Consider the following 14,569-nt stretch of genomic DNA (forward strand, 5'->3'; position numbering starts at 1 on the left):
CAATTAACATAGGGGGACAGATAGATGCTGAGACACCCTTGTTGCTTGCTCTGGTTCAGCGGCCAAGCGTGTGATTATGCTGGAGTGCTCTCGTCTCTAGCGGGCCCAGCCCTTCCACTATGCCTCCATTGCGCCCCAACAATGGAGATAATGGCTACATTTAGGTGGCTTGTAAACCGTCTCTCCGCGATTCAGATTCCAGCTGATGATGCTTTTTGTGATGAATTAGGATGTCTGATATGTTGACGTGGTATGTGGCACACAAAGCTTGAAGTGCTGAATATTAGGGAGATAAATGCTATACAAATGGTGAGGTAAATAAAAGGAAATTACATTTTTGCAGTTCAGATAACAAAAGATAGTGACACTAAGTTCTTGGGCATATTCATGAATTTCATAATTGTGGATTTCTTCATAAATTAACAGCTTTGAATATATTTAAAGGTGACATATTATGCCCCTTTTTACAATATGTAATATAAGTCGAAGAAGAAGAAACTTTATATAATTGGTGAAATCAACACCACCAACAACACACTTCACTTTTATATTTTCCCACTTATTTTCATTGTGTATCCTCAAAATTTGTCTACTTTTACTTGGAGGTAGCTGAGCATGATTTTGTTCACAAATCATGGAAAGTCAGCCAAGACGTGGTCTCCAAAGTCAATCCTAGAAATAAATCCCCTGACTGTACCACCGGCTCTCACCAGGAGGACCTCAGCTGCATAAAAAAGGGGCCGGAAAACAAATGTGTAAACACTAATTGGCGGTTGGGGGGCATACTACATTAGGATAGCTCAATTATTTATGACATTCCATAGCCTCCTTTACTAGTAATTAGCATGCACACTAAATAAACAAAGCGCTTTACAGTGCATTAGTGGCATTAAATCATGTTCAGGAGTGTGCAAGGTTGTTGAAGATTTATCTTGCCATTAAAGCGCTTTACAGTGCATTAGTGGCACTAAATCATGTTCAGGAGTGTGCAAGGTTGTTGAAGATTTATCTTGCCATTCTTGAGTTATTGGTGACTAAATGTGTTTGGCTAGCTAAGAGTGCTTAAAATAATGAAGCATTCTTGAAAGTCAAGTGTCGCGGTAGCAAACCACTGAAAAGCATCTAGCCATCTTTATAAACATTATATTTATTAATATTACATAATACAATCCAATATGCACTACTGTTCAAAAGTTTTTTTTTTGTTTAAAGAAATTTCTGATACTCTCCAAGGCTGCATTCATTTGATCAAATACAGTAAAAACTGTAATATTATTATTATTTAAAATAATTGTATTCTGTTTTAATATATTTTAAAATATATTTCATTCCTGTAATGGCAAAGCAGAATTTTCGGCATCATTACTCCAGTCTTCAGTGTCAATATTCTGATTTGATGCTCAAGAAACATTTCTAATTATTATCACAGTTGAAAACAGTTGTGCTGCTTCATATTTTGTCACCTTTGAAGAATAGAAAGTACAAAAAGAACAGCATTTATTTGAAAACGAAATCTTTTGTAACATTATAAATGTCTTTAGTGTCGCTTTTGATCAATTTCATGCATCCTTGCTGAATAAAAGTATTAATTTCTTTCTTTATTTTTTTAAACGGTAGAGTACAGTAAGTATGGGCCACATTCTAAGCTATACCATATACAAATATATATATATATAGTTTAAACCTGTCAAAACAATTTAAGCGATATTAACTTTACACAAGGATGAAAAGACAACTAACTAGTCTTCTTGGATTGTACAGTATGCATTAAAATTACCAAAAAGGTACCAAACAAAAGATTAAAAAAAACTTTTAAGAAGGTGAAGTTTGTGATATCATAGTTTACTGCGCTTTGTAAACTGATATCACAAACTGCACCTTCTTCTTGCTCAATCAATGGCATGAGTTTTGCTTGTTTAGAAGATTATATATTTTTAATTAAGTTATCTTTTTTTATCCTTTGTGGATAAACCCAACAAACTGAGACAGAAACCTGAAGGATGCGCCTCGAAAATGAAAATAACTCCTTTATGAGCCAACATCGTTCAACACAGGAGGGCAAATACCTCCAGGCCGGACTTCTGGAGCACATGTTCAGTTATATAAAGACTGTATACGGGAACAGATGGTTTGACAGAGGAGTGAAGGAGGCCTTAGATGTGAAACTAGAACAGTCATCAACAACTCACAATGCTGTTTTCCCAATTCACACAGCAATCGAGATTCACACCAGGAGAGAAGCAATTCCCTGAGGTTACATATCAGAGAACCTCCACTGTCCTTCAAACTGATGAAGCCATTCGGATGTAAAAACAACCAGATGGTCCTAAATAAATTCTAACTAGATATGGTGATAAATGCAGAATATAGCTAAGCACTAACCTGGATTACCGTTTAAAACGTCCTGTTTTAAACCAGCAAACCAATGCCAAAAGTCGTGCAGTTGACCACCATTTTTAGTGAATCGCATGAAAGCGCAAATGAAGCAGCACACCACTTCAGGGAAACGCTATTTGACAGAGCTCATTTACTGCTTGTATTTTATACTTAGGCTTCCAGTGAGGTGTTTCAAAGAGATCCTTGGAGCATATGACAACAGAGTCTATAAGAATGACCCAATCTCAGTGAAGCAGGACTACATCAGAAGCCATTGAAGCGTGCCAGGCTTACAACTTGAATCATATGCAAATTGAATGCTTTATTTTCCTTTTGAATGCATGACATCAAAAGCATGATGGGATACGTGAATCATAAAATAAATAAATGACATTGAGCTTAAACCTCAAAACACCAGTGATAAGCTTCAGTGGAGTGGATCCTTTTCTCCACCTAGAGTCAGTATTTCTTTTGAAGCTAAAATATCTCTTAAAATGGTGAGAAACATACATTATGAGAAGTTTGGACAAACTTACAGTATTCTTTATTATTACTTCACAAAATTTTAGAACTTAAAGCCATAGTAGCCATAATAATAGTGTGACCAAAAGTTGTTAAATTTTATATTTTAGCTTCTGGATTCTCTCAGCCGACTTCATGAAGTGCATCTAGGGATACTTTTGAAACATAATTGAAGGAATGCACATGTATGCTGGGGACAGTCCAATGTATCAATTAAAAATAAATGAATAAATAAATACTAAGAAGAAATAAATTAATATAAAAAATATTTACAAATAATAATCATAATAATAATAAATTAATACATATTTTAAAAATGATATAATATTTATTTATTTATTTATTTATTTATTTATTTTCTAAGCATTAACCTACAGATCAAAAGTTTATGTTAATGCCAAGCATTCACTCATGCATGTCCAAACTTTTTTTTTTTCTGGAAATGTACTGCAGTGCCTCCTGAGTAACATGGTAAAGCATATCTTACATGACAGCACTTATTGAGAACAGACAGCTGCAAATATTGCACAAAAAGTTTTGCATACATAACATTATTGTTAGGAAACATTGCTAGGGGAAAAAAAATAAATCACACACTCTGTCCTTGCAATCTTCATTCATCTCTCATAAAACCTCCAGCCAATGAAGACAAAGCTCTCCAGCAGGCATGCAAGCAGGGAAACACACTTGAGTAGGCAGTCCCTGAACAGGACAAAATCTTTCAAAATGGCTGCCTCAGTCCGGAAGATAATTATAGGAGATTTACAGCTGCAGGGATGAGGGACGGGACCTGGCGGGCAGTAACCCTTGCCTAAAATTGCTGTGGCTGTTTCACTGACAGCTACTAAACAAGTTAATAAAGATAGATGTAATATGTCTAGACAGGGCCCGAAAACGCTGGACTATCTGTTTTGATTTATTGTATTTTTTGTGCAAACAGGCACAAAGAAAGACAATAATGGATGAGGTGGTTCATTTGATAAGGATGAGTTTAATTCATATAACGTCACCTCGTACTGCTGGAGAAATTATTTCACATATATAGAAACCCGGCTTAAATGAAAATACACACAGAATCTGTAGTGGAAATATCTCTCAACTCTCTCTCTCTCAAATATCTCTCCCACTGCCTGTTGCTTCCAATTACTGCTCTGGGACAAATCTGCCAAAACCACTGGTCTAGGATCAGTTTTCCAAAGCCAAACAGAAACATTAACTAAGTGAATTACGAAAGCTGATTCCTGATCAGTGGCTGCAGACTTCATACATCTGTTACTGAAAACACTATCCTGTATGAAATTATTATGCATTTTTAAAAATAAGGTAATGATTTTTTTTTAAGTTCTAATAATGCTTCTTATTTAAATTTATATCCATATCCACATTTAAATTAAGTCAAGAAAACCTTCCTCACTCCATAAAAATCCTTTTGCTGCCTCCTCCTGCTGATTCTTTCTTGGCCGTCTCCTTTAACACCTTGTATGTTAATTGCAACACCCAACCCAAAAGTCATATGGAAAAAATCTGCCTTCATTTAGTCATCATACTGTTCATTGTTCATGAATAAAACATTCAACCTGCTATTGAACAACAGATTACCTGTTACTATGGTGCTGTTTTAATACCAGGTTACACCTTAGGTTGCTTACACATCATGCCTTGCATTTTAACAGCACTCTGAGTAAAATATTTGAAATGTAATATAATATAATATAATAAGCACAGACATGCACAGCAACACAAAGCAGCTTAAATATGAAAAACTGTTTGAAAATCTGCCTTTATTTCTCCGCTCTCTCACTCATATTTCACACACACATATCTCATCAAACACCACCTGTCTGTAACAAAATCCAAACATCCAGGCAATACACTGCAGACTTGCTTAAATCCAAGTCCTCAGTTCTGTTTAACGTTAGCATTTAAAAACAAGGTTATATGTATATATGTGTATATATGTGTGTGTGTATATATATATATATTCTTTTTGTTTTTTGGCCTGTGTGCCTCTGTCTACAAAATCGACTAGATGGATCCCTGAATTATTGAGATGTTAAGTATTATAAAGTCTCCTATCTTGCCAGTCCAAAAAAATCTCCAGTCCAAAAACACAGACAGCACTGCAGAGCCAGGAGGCTCTAGCCAACAACCTGCTCTACAAGCAAATCATTTCATCGGAAAAATATACAGACAGTGCAGAAAGATATTGCATTCAAAGCATATTTCCAGACTTTGCCCCTAGTCGATTTAACTAAGGCAATTTAGAAATAAACTCCCAAAGGTGAATGGTTATTTGAACTGAATGTAATCATAGTAACATTATGAATTACATTCCAGCTCATTGCTAGATCTCTTTGACAAACAGGTGGCTATCACTCTGAACAGGTGTTTTCTGTAAACATTTAGATCATCTCTGCTCAAAAGACTACGCTGGTTTGCTGGTTTAAGAGATTCTTCCCAAGCTGAAAAGTGCCAAAACCCCTGTAAAAACCAGCCTGATAGCTAGCTTAGAATGGTTTAAGGTGGTATTTTCAACAGGGCTGTTTAAGGCCATCATTTCAGGGCAGGTTGGGTTGAAATGCTCATTATAAACCATATGGACTCAAAACAACATGTGCATGCCTTCACAGTGACAACAACTGAAATTGACGAGGAACCTGAAAGCTAAACAAGACAGCATGGTCTAGATAACTAAATAGCATATATTATATTACTGCAAAGAAGTACAGGATGTTGCGGACTTACACTGCTGTTTTTTCCAGTCCAGTACACGACTGCGTGGTTGTGCGCGGAGTCTCCAGCCAGAGCAAAAGTGCTGCTGGTCAGTTTGGGTTCGTCTGGTCTGGAATCCGATACTCTGCCATCATGCTCATCATCCTTGTTCCAGCGAACTTCGGCGCGTTTACCCTGTCCATCCACCCGCAGACCGGAGGTTTTTCTCTGCTCCTCCGAGCGAGCATCAGCGCTCCGCGCGCTCTCCAGAAACTCGGGCACGCTTCTTTTGGCTCTCCCTAACGCGGCGTCCTCGGATTCCAATACAGATTCACTTTTCACATATTCATCCGAAAACAATTCTTCATCTAAAGCGGACTCGGTGAAGTTCCCCAAAGGCGCACGGGAGTTTATCTCCTCTGCGTTTCTTTCCAATTTCGGCGCGATCCCTGGAAAACCATCCACCTCTAGTCCAGTGGGTACTCCAACATTCGGGTAAAGAACTGTGATCAGCTTGGGTTTCTTTTGATCCTGTCTCAGATATTTCCCAGAATCAGGCGGGTCACGCAGACGCTCATCCCCTGCGTAATTCACTTGCATTGGCGACATACATGGCGCGCAACTTATTTCTGCCTTTACATTTGGAAAAACATACAAGGAGGAAAGAATTAGCCAGGTAGAAAGAGTAAAGTGAGCGCCAGGGAATACAACCAGACGAGTCTCCATCGTTAGAAGAGATTTTGGGGAATGCTTCTCCCCTCCCTCCGACTCTCAGACGCGCAGGGGAAGCAACTCCAGCGAAGTGTCGGGTTTTAAAGAAGTGCTCCTCAGCTACACCGCTCACGTTCAGGGATGTGATGATGGAGTAAGGCAGCACATAGGGGAGGTACTGAATCCAAGCCAAGCCGCTGCTGCGTCTAGGGAGAGAGAGAGCGAGGGAGAGAGAGAAAGAGAGCGCGAATTGGGCATAACGACATCGTGAGTATTACGGTTGAAAGTCTTTTATTTTTTATAGCTAGCGAATTGCATTAAAATTAATACCTATTCAAGCTGTAAAAGCATGTTTCTGTTTAAGCACAAATACATCTGCCTGGGCTGGATTACCACTTCGCATTTCTGATGTAGGCTACCTAAATATGCAACATTTATAAATTATTATTATTATTATTATATAAAACACAAAATGCAATAATAATAATAATAATGCACACGTTATGTCATATAGCCTATGGGAATATATCAATTAAATTTGCCATGTATTTACAATGTATGGTAATTGAAGATGTCAAGCCTCAAAAATGAAGACAAATAAAAACAAACGTACCATTAATGTAGTCCAAACGACTTATGAAGCCATAGCGATTATGTCATTGTTTAAATCGTAACTCTCACGAACCATTTGCCGGAAGTGGACCTTTTAATTGAATCTGTTGATTCAGTTTACCTACCGGAATGGTTAGTTCATGTGAACTGATCCGGTTCCCAAGTTCAACTCACTAATTCAGTGATTCAGTTGCAGCCGATAACATCTCACTAAAGTGGAGGGTTGTAAGGCAATTATTCGCTAATGTATGACTTCAGAAGACTTGACACTTAGCCTGCCCTACCACATAATCCACGCGGACTACCTTTATGGTACTTTTATGGTGAGTTTGCATCGTATTTGAAGCATCTCCTAATTAGTGCCTGTGTATCAAAAAAAGAGTGACTTGAGCATTCTTTCTTTTGCGAACACAAAACAAGTCGGAAGAATACGGATTTGGAACGACATGAGGGTAAATGACGACAGAATCTTAATTTTTTAGGGTGAATTATTCCTTTAAGATGACTGTTTGAACAGCTCATGGTGCTTCAGTTGCTCAAACTGCATTTAAACTGACTGGATGCCTCATTTCATAACGTACTCCATTTTATTTTTATTATACCCAATAACAATAAACAACACACATTCCTAAAAATGTGTTGTTTCTTGTGTGTGTAACTAAGAAGGGGCAGATCTTGTAGGTTTGGCACGTGCACGCGCGCAGCAGTGACATTTATTCTCCTGTCATCCAGGTGTGCGAGGATGCTGTGACCAGACAAGGCGCTCTATGTTGACAGGGACAAAACTGCAGGAGCCCAGCAAGGATAACCACATCCTCACACATCAGCGCACATGGGCTGCGACAATGGGATACCTTTCTTTAGCAGAGACGGGAGGAGTTTTAGATGATCACATGCTGTTTTATGATATGTGTTAGGGTCAGGTTTTGCCTTTATCGTGGAGACCAAATACAGTAAGGATAGTTGAACCAGAAAACACCTACACACACACAGTTGAGATCTGAAAACAGTACTGAATACTAGAAATTGTAAAAAGTTTTCATGAGGGTTAGGTTGTTTAGATGAAGTTAGGAGATATCAAAGTGAAAATATCATTAGCTTGGTACCAAAACAGTAAAAAGTATGAAATGAAAAGTTCCAACTATGATTGAAAACCAGAAGTGTGCAAGTGCATGTTAGTTTTCAATTACAAAACTGGGCCGAGAAGTTTGTTAAATTGGACTCAGTCCTCCTTTAGGGATGTTCTAAAGGGTGAAATTGATTCATAAAAAATAAATATTTCATAAACAAAGCATTTTTGTTATTCTAAAAATCCCTTAAATGCAATAAATTGCTATGATTTGGCATGGCCAGTCAGGAAAAAGCCTAAACTGTAGTACATTTCTCTGCTCTTCTGCAGCCTGCGGGGACCAGAGGAGATTGTATTGATGACAGTTTAGCGCTATGATACACATACGCTCAAATTAGAAGGAAGATGGATTTTTGCCCTCTCCCGCTGTCTCGACACTAACCCCTACTGGTTACATTATGCTGCAGATTACAGCTGGACTGAAGTGGCAGAGTACTTGCAGGCAGGTGTAGGAAAAGGCGATTAATACGGATCTGAAATTATATTTAAGTAAATAAGATTTTAATCTGAGGCAATTAAGCATATTTTGAAATTGACTGTATACGCATAAATGCATCTTTATTTTCATAGGTTTTTTTTGTTTTTTGTTTTTGTTTTTTTGAATGCACAAAATTAGAAAAGTAGATAAAACAATGACAAACAATGGCATGAAAAGCATATGTATTCAAGAAATAAATGTGCAATGCAACAAATGTGCATTCATCAGGAAATGGTCAAAAAAATTTTGCTGACTACTAGGAAACTAGGAATCTGTAAAACCCTCACTACTGACCTTTTTGCATGATCTAGACTTCCCAATATAAAAGATTTACAGCCCAGCCTTGAACATGTGGTTGATACCTCTAGTAAAATAGCAGCTCACACAAGAAATCACTGTTTTTCAACACAACAGTTCTCATCATGATTACAAGCTGCAAAGGTCCCATTTTTAAAATATACTGCGCTCAGACTGATCAATAACTTCCTCCGCTAGGTTGGATCATTCCCTGAAAATAAAGCCTTGCCTGTCTCCAAACGACAATCCAGGCCTCTTCAGGACATTCAGCTGGTCTTGTTTCTACTCAGTTGGATGTCAAGCAGGCGGATTGTGTATTATGTCACCTAAAGCTGTTCATTTAAGTGGAGTAACAAACACATTAAGGCAGGATTCTCATTGTAATAATTGTGCATTAGCATTGTTAGTCATTCTCATTGTTAGTAATATTATGCATTAGCAGTGGCAACTTTGACAGGTTTGATTTAACTATATGCTGTATGTTCAGAGCAGCAAAAGCTTAGAAGATTCACTGGCAATGATTCCCTGCATTTAGGTTTTAGATCATCAGGTTAACAGAATTTTACAAGTATTTCTAAGTTAAGCTAGAATTGCTTCTGATCTCATCTTAGCTCATGCTGGCTAATAATGCTGATGAAATTATCTTCAGTTTATTGGGCTATTTTACATGGAGCTGTCGTTTTCATGAGGTTTGTTTGACAATCTGAGCAGAATTTTAATGGCCAAGATGCTCTAAAGAAGAATAAAAACACCTTTGGAAAGAGTCACACCCCTTTGGTCCTTCTCAGCCTAGATGCCTAAATATTTTCATGAATCTTTAGAACTTCATTAAGCAGTGAGCAGAGAGAAGCTCATTCTTCCATCAAATCGTGCATAGATTTAATGCCACTTCACATTGCACCATGTGGGATGGGTCTAAGCTATTGGATTGTCCCACACTTAAGTGACTAGGTTGAATTGTTTTATATAAATATATGATATAAGCCAGAAACAAGTTCTGTTTGTTATGTTCTTGCAGATCTTTATCACATCACACGCCAAAGACTGAAAAGATGTTGTTCTTTATCAGACTGCCCGCTATCTCACAAATTCATGCACCACGTACAACCAAACAGCCTGTACATAAATGATGTGTGCTCATGCGGTTTTATCTCGCTCATTCCTTCCTAATTAAACTGTAAAACGTCTTGCACCTAGACATGGCAAAGCTTAAAAGCCGATAATAAATACTCAATGGATTCCTTATGCTCCTCACAGATTTTTACCAATGATTTGCACCAGCTTCATTTACAATGTGGTTTATGGATTGAATATTTTCAATAAGATAAGAGGGCACTGTTCTGCTGAACACATAAAATATGCATGCTGTTATTATTCTCAGTTGTATAAATTTAACTCTTAAGGACTAATGAGTGATTTGTTGAAACTGCCCTTTAGAACTAATATGAGACTTTACTTAGTTTTTCTTCTTTTTTGTTTTTTTAAACCCGACTGGCCAGCCATTACCTGCATCACAACTCTGGACAGCAAGGAGAATGCAATGCTAAATGCAAAAACATAAAATGCATCTAACATTACTTGGCAAAATAATAGGCTTATCAGTTTAGAAAATGGAGGAGGAAACACCTCACATATCTTCTGTTGTCAAAGGCCATTTGTCCAATCAAACTCTTAGGTACTTTGGCACAAATTCACCCATTTGGTGCCAGCAGAATGTGGTAGATGCCAACATGAACAGGTTGCACATACCCTCAACCTCAAAAAAAAAAAAAATCAATCTTTGTCATTTGACATTTGCTCATTTTAGTACAAAATGAATAAATAAAAAATAAAAACATATAAATAATTAATTTGCTGAAAAAAAATCACAACTCATGCATTGTATAAAACAAGTTTTGGCTTACTGCAACAGACATTTCTATAATTTTTCATATAAACTAACAGTTTTTTTTACAATGCCGTTAAAATATTTTGACCCTCTCTACAACATTTTTCAAAAGAAGAACCATTTTAATTCAGTTTAAAGAGCACGCTTTTGAATCAACGTATATCTAATCTCTGTTTGCCTGGGGAACACAGCTGGTGAGCTCCCCAGGGTTGCATTTTACCAGGGCCATTTTGGAAGCATTGGCATGTCAAAATGTATCTCCATCCAGTCAATGTAGCCTGAGGGAACAAAGCCTGATTGAGAGCTGTGATCAGAACACAGCTGGAGAAATAGAATAACAAATTGGAGACTTTTCTTTTAAAATACCCATCCCAACCAAGAGGGGGATTACAGAATTACAGAAACTAGTAAACAAGATCAAAATAAAAGCTTGACTCTGCGAAAGACTTTTGGAGGAGTACTAGAGAGAGAATAAAAGATTGCAACAAACATAACTTTGACACTTTGATGTTATGGATGCATTTAGCACTTCATCTTTCAAAAGTCAAATTATATTGAAGGAAACTCACAGTCTGCTTAAAGTGAATAAGAAACTTACAGACAAAGCTCTTACAACGTTATTATGGTTCACATATTATGCAGTTTGATTTGGCATGGCCAGTCAGGAAAAAGCCTAAACTGTAGTACATTTCTCTGCTCTTCTGCAGCCTGCGGGGACCAGAGGAGATTGTATTGATGACAGTTTAGCGCTATGATACACATACGCTCAAATTAGAAGGAAGATGGATTTTTGCCCTCTCCCGCTGTCTCGACACTAACCCCTACTGGTTACATTATGCTGCAGATTACAGCTGGACTGAAGTGGCAGAGTACTTGCAGGCAGGTGTAGGAAAAGGCGATTAATACGGATCTGAAATTATATTTAAGTAAATAAGATTTTAATCTGAGGCAATTAAGCATATTTTGAAATTGACTGTATACGCATAAATGCATCTTTATTTTCATAGTTTTTTTTTGTTTTTTGTTTTTGTTTTTTTGAATGCACAAAATTAGAAAAGTAGATAAAACAATGACAAACAATGGCATGAAAAGCATATGTATTCAAGAAATAAATGTGCAATGCAACAAATGTGCATTCATCAGGAAATGGTCAAAAAAATTTTGCTGACTACTAGGAAACTAGGAATCTGTAAAACCCTCACTACTGACCTTTTTGCATGATCTAGACTTCCCAATATAAAAGATTTACAGCCCAGCCTTGAACATGTGGTTGATACCTCTAGTAAAATAGCAGCTCACACAAGAAATCACTGTTTTTCAACACAACAGTTCTCATCATGATTACAAGCTGCAAAGGTCCCATTTTTAAAATATACTGCGCTCAGACTGATCAATAACTTCCTCCGCTAGGTTGGATCATTCCCTGAAAATAAAGCCTTGCCTGTCTCCAAACGACAATCCAGGCCTCTTCAGGACATTCAGCTGGTCTTGTTTCTACTCAGTTGGATGTCAAGCAGGCGGATTGTGTATTATGTCACCTAAAGCTGTTCATTTAAGTGGAGTAACAAACACATTAAGGCAGGATTCTCATTGTAATAATTGTGCATTAGCATTGTTAGTCATTCTCATTGTTAGTAATATTATGCATTAGCAGTGGCAACTTTGACAGGTTTGATTTAACTATATGCTGTATGTTCAGAGCAGCAAAAGCTTAGAAGATTCACTGGCAATGATTCCCTGCATTTAGGTTTTAGATCATCAGGTTAACAGAATTTTACAAGTATTTCTAAGTTAAGCTAGAATTGCTTCTGATCTCATCTTAGCTCATGCTGGCTAATAATGCTGATGAAATTATCTTCAGTTTATTGGGCTATTTTACATGGAGCTGTCGTTTTCATGAGGTTTGTTTGACAATCTGAGCAGAATTTTAATGGCCAAGATGCTCTAAAGAAGAATAAAAACACCATTGGAAAGAGTCACACCCCTCTGGTCCTTCTCAGACTAGATGCACAAATGTTTTCATGAATCTTCAGAACTTTATTAAGCAGTGATGTAAGAAGCTCATTCTTCCACCTTCTGTGCCCTTGATTAATTTTATGCAAAACTTTTTACATTTATAGTCCCAGGTCGTGCATAGATTTAATGCCACTTCTCATTGTACCATATAGTATATATACATACATATATATATATATATATATTTATTTATATGAGTTCTGTTTATGTTCTTACAGATCTTTATCACGTTGTACACCAAAGACTGAAAAGATGCTGTGCTTTACCAGACTTCCCACTATCTCACAAATTCATGCTCCACGTACAACCAAACAACCTCTACATAAATGTGTGCTCATGCATTTTTGTCTCACTCATTCCTTCCTAATTAAACTGTAAAACGTCTTGCACCTAGACAAGGCAAAGCTTAAAAGCTGCTAATAAATTCTCAATGGATTCCTCATGCTCCTCACAGATTTTGACCAATGATTTGCGCCAACTTCCTTTACAGTGTGGTTTATGGATTGAATATTTTCAATAAGATAAGAGGGCACTGCTCTGCTGAATACATAAAATATGCATGCCGTTATTATTCTCAGTTGTATAAATTGAACTCTTGAAGACTAATGAGTGGTTTGTTGAAACTGCCCTTTTAGAACTGATATGAGACTAGTTTCACTTAAAGCTAAATGCAAAACATAGAATGCATCTGATACTTGGCTAAATAATAGGATTATCAGTTTAGAAAATGAAGAAGGAAACACCTCACATATCTTCTGTTGTCAAAGGCCATTTGTCCAATCAAACTCTTAGGTACTTTGGCACAAATTCACCCATTTGGTGCCAGCAGAATGTGGTAGATGCCAACATGAACAGGTTGCATGATGTACCCTCATCCTCCAAAAAAACCAAAAAAATCAGTATTTGCCATTTTACTCAATTTAGTACAAATGTACTTAAAACATTTTGTACAAAGTTTTGTTGCAAAATCATAACTCGTACATTGTATAAATTAAGTTTTGACTTACTGCAAAAGACTTTTCTATAATTACCAACTGTTTTTTCTGTTTGTTTGTTTGTTTGATTGACGTTAACATATTTTGACCCTCTCTACAAAGTTTTTTCAAAAGAAGCACCATTTTAATTCAGTTTGAAAGCACACGTTTGAATCAATGTATATCTAAATCTCTGTTTGCCTGGGAAACACAGCTTGTGAGCTCCTTGGGGTTGCATTTCACCAGGGCCGTTTTGGAAGCATTGGCATGTCAAAATGTATCTCCATCCAGTCAATGTAGCCTGAGGAAACAAAGGCTGATCGAGAGCTCTGATCTGAACACAGCTGAAGAAAAAGAATAACAAATTGGAGACTATTCTTTAAAAAAAAAACATCCCAACCAAGAGGGGGGAAATTACAGAAAGGAATAAACAAGACCTAAATAAAAGCTTGACTCTGAGAAAGACTTAGACTTGCGGAGGAGTTCTAGACAGAGAATAAGATATAGCAACAAACATGACTTTGACATTTTGATGTTATGGATGCATTAAGAACTTTATTTTTCTATTTAAATATGCTTTAAATTGTCATTTATTTCTGTGATGGCAAAGTTGAATTTTCAGTAGCCATTACTCCAATCTTCAGGGTAGCATGATCCTTCAGAAATCATTCTAATATGCCGATTTGCTGCTCAAGGAATATTTTATTATTAATCGATGTTAAAAACAGTTGTACTGCTTAATTTTTTTTTGAGAAAACCATGATACATTCAATATACCTGATGTATATATGTATTATTAAAAGGGTCTAAGTAACATTTTACAGTCCATAAAATCCCTTTTCGCACCAATATTT

General features: G+C 36.9%; 1 protein-coding gene across 1 annotated transcript in view; it reads right to left on the reverse strand.

The window, feature by feature from the left end:
* Positions 1-6,523, reverse strand: part of LOC107746062 (VPS10 domain-containing receptor SorCS1-like) — a 96,771-nt gene extending 90,248 nt beyond the window's left edge. Inside the window, exon 1 of the mRNA XM_016560120.1 lies at positions 5,644-6,523. Coding sequence (XP_016415606.1) covers positions 5,644-6,336 — 693 coding nt within the window. The 5' untranslated portion in view covers positions 6,337-6,523. The remainder of the gene's footprint in view (positions 1-5,643) is intronic.
* Between the last annotated feature and the right edge of the window lie 8,046 nt (positions 6,524-14,569).

Source organism: Sinocyclocheilus rhinocerous, unplaced genomic scaffold (genome assembly GCF_001515625.1).
Source record: "Sinocyclocheilus rhinocerous isolate Xijiao unplaced genomic scaffold, SAMN03320098_v1.1 scaffold1880, whole genome shotgun sequence".
Taxonomy (NCBI): Eukaryota; Metazoa; Chordata; class Actinopteri; order Cypriniformes; family Cyprinidae; genus Sinocyclocheilus; species Sinocyclocheilus rhinocerous.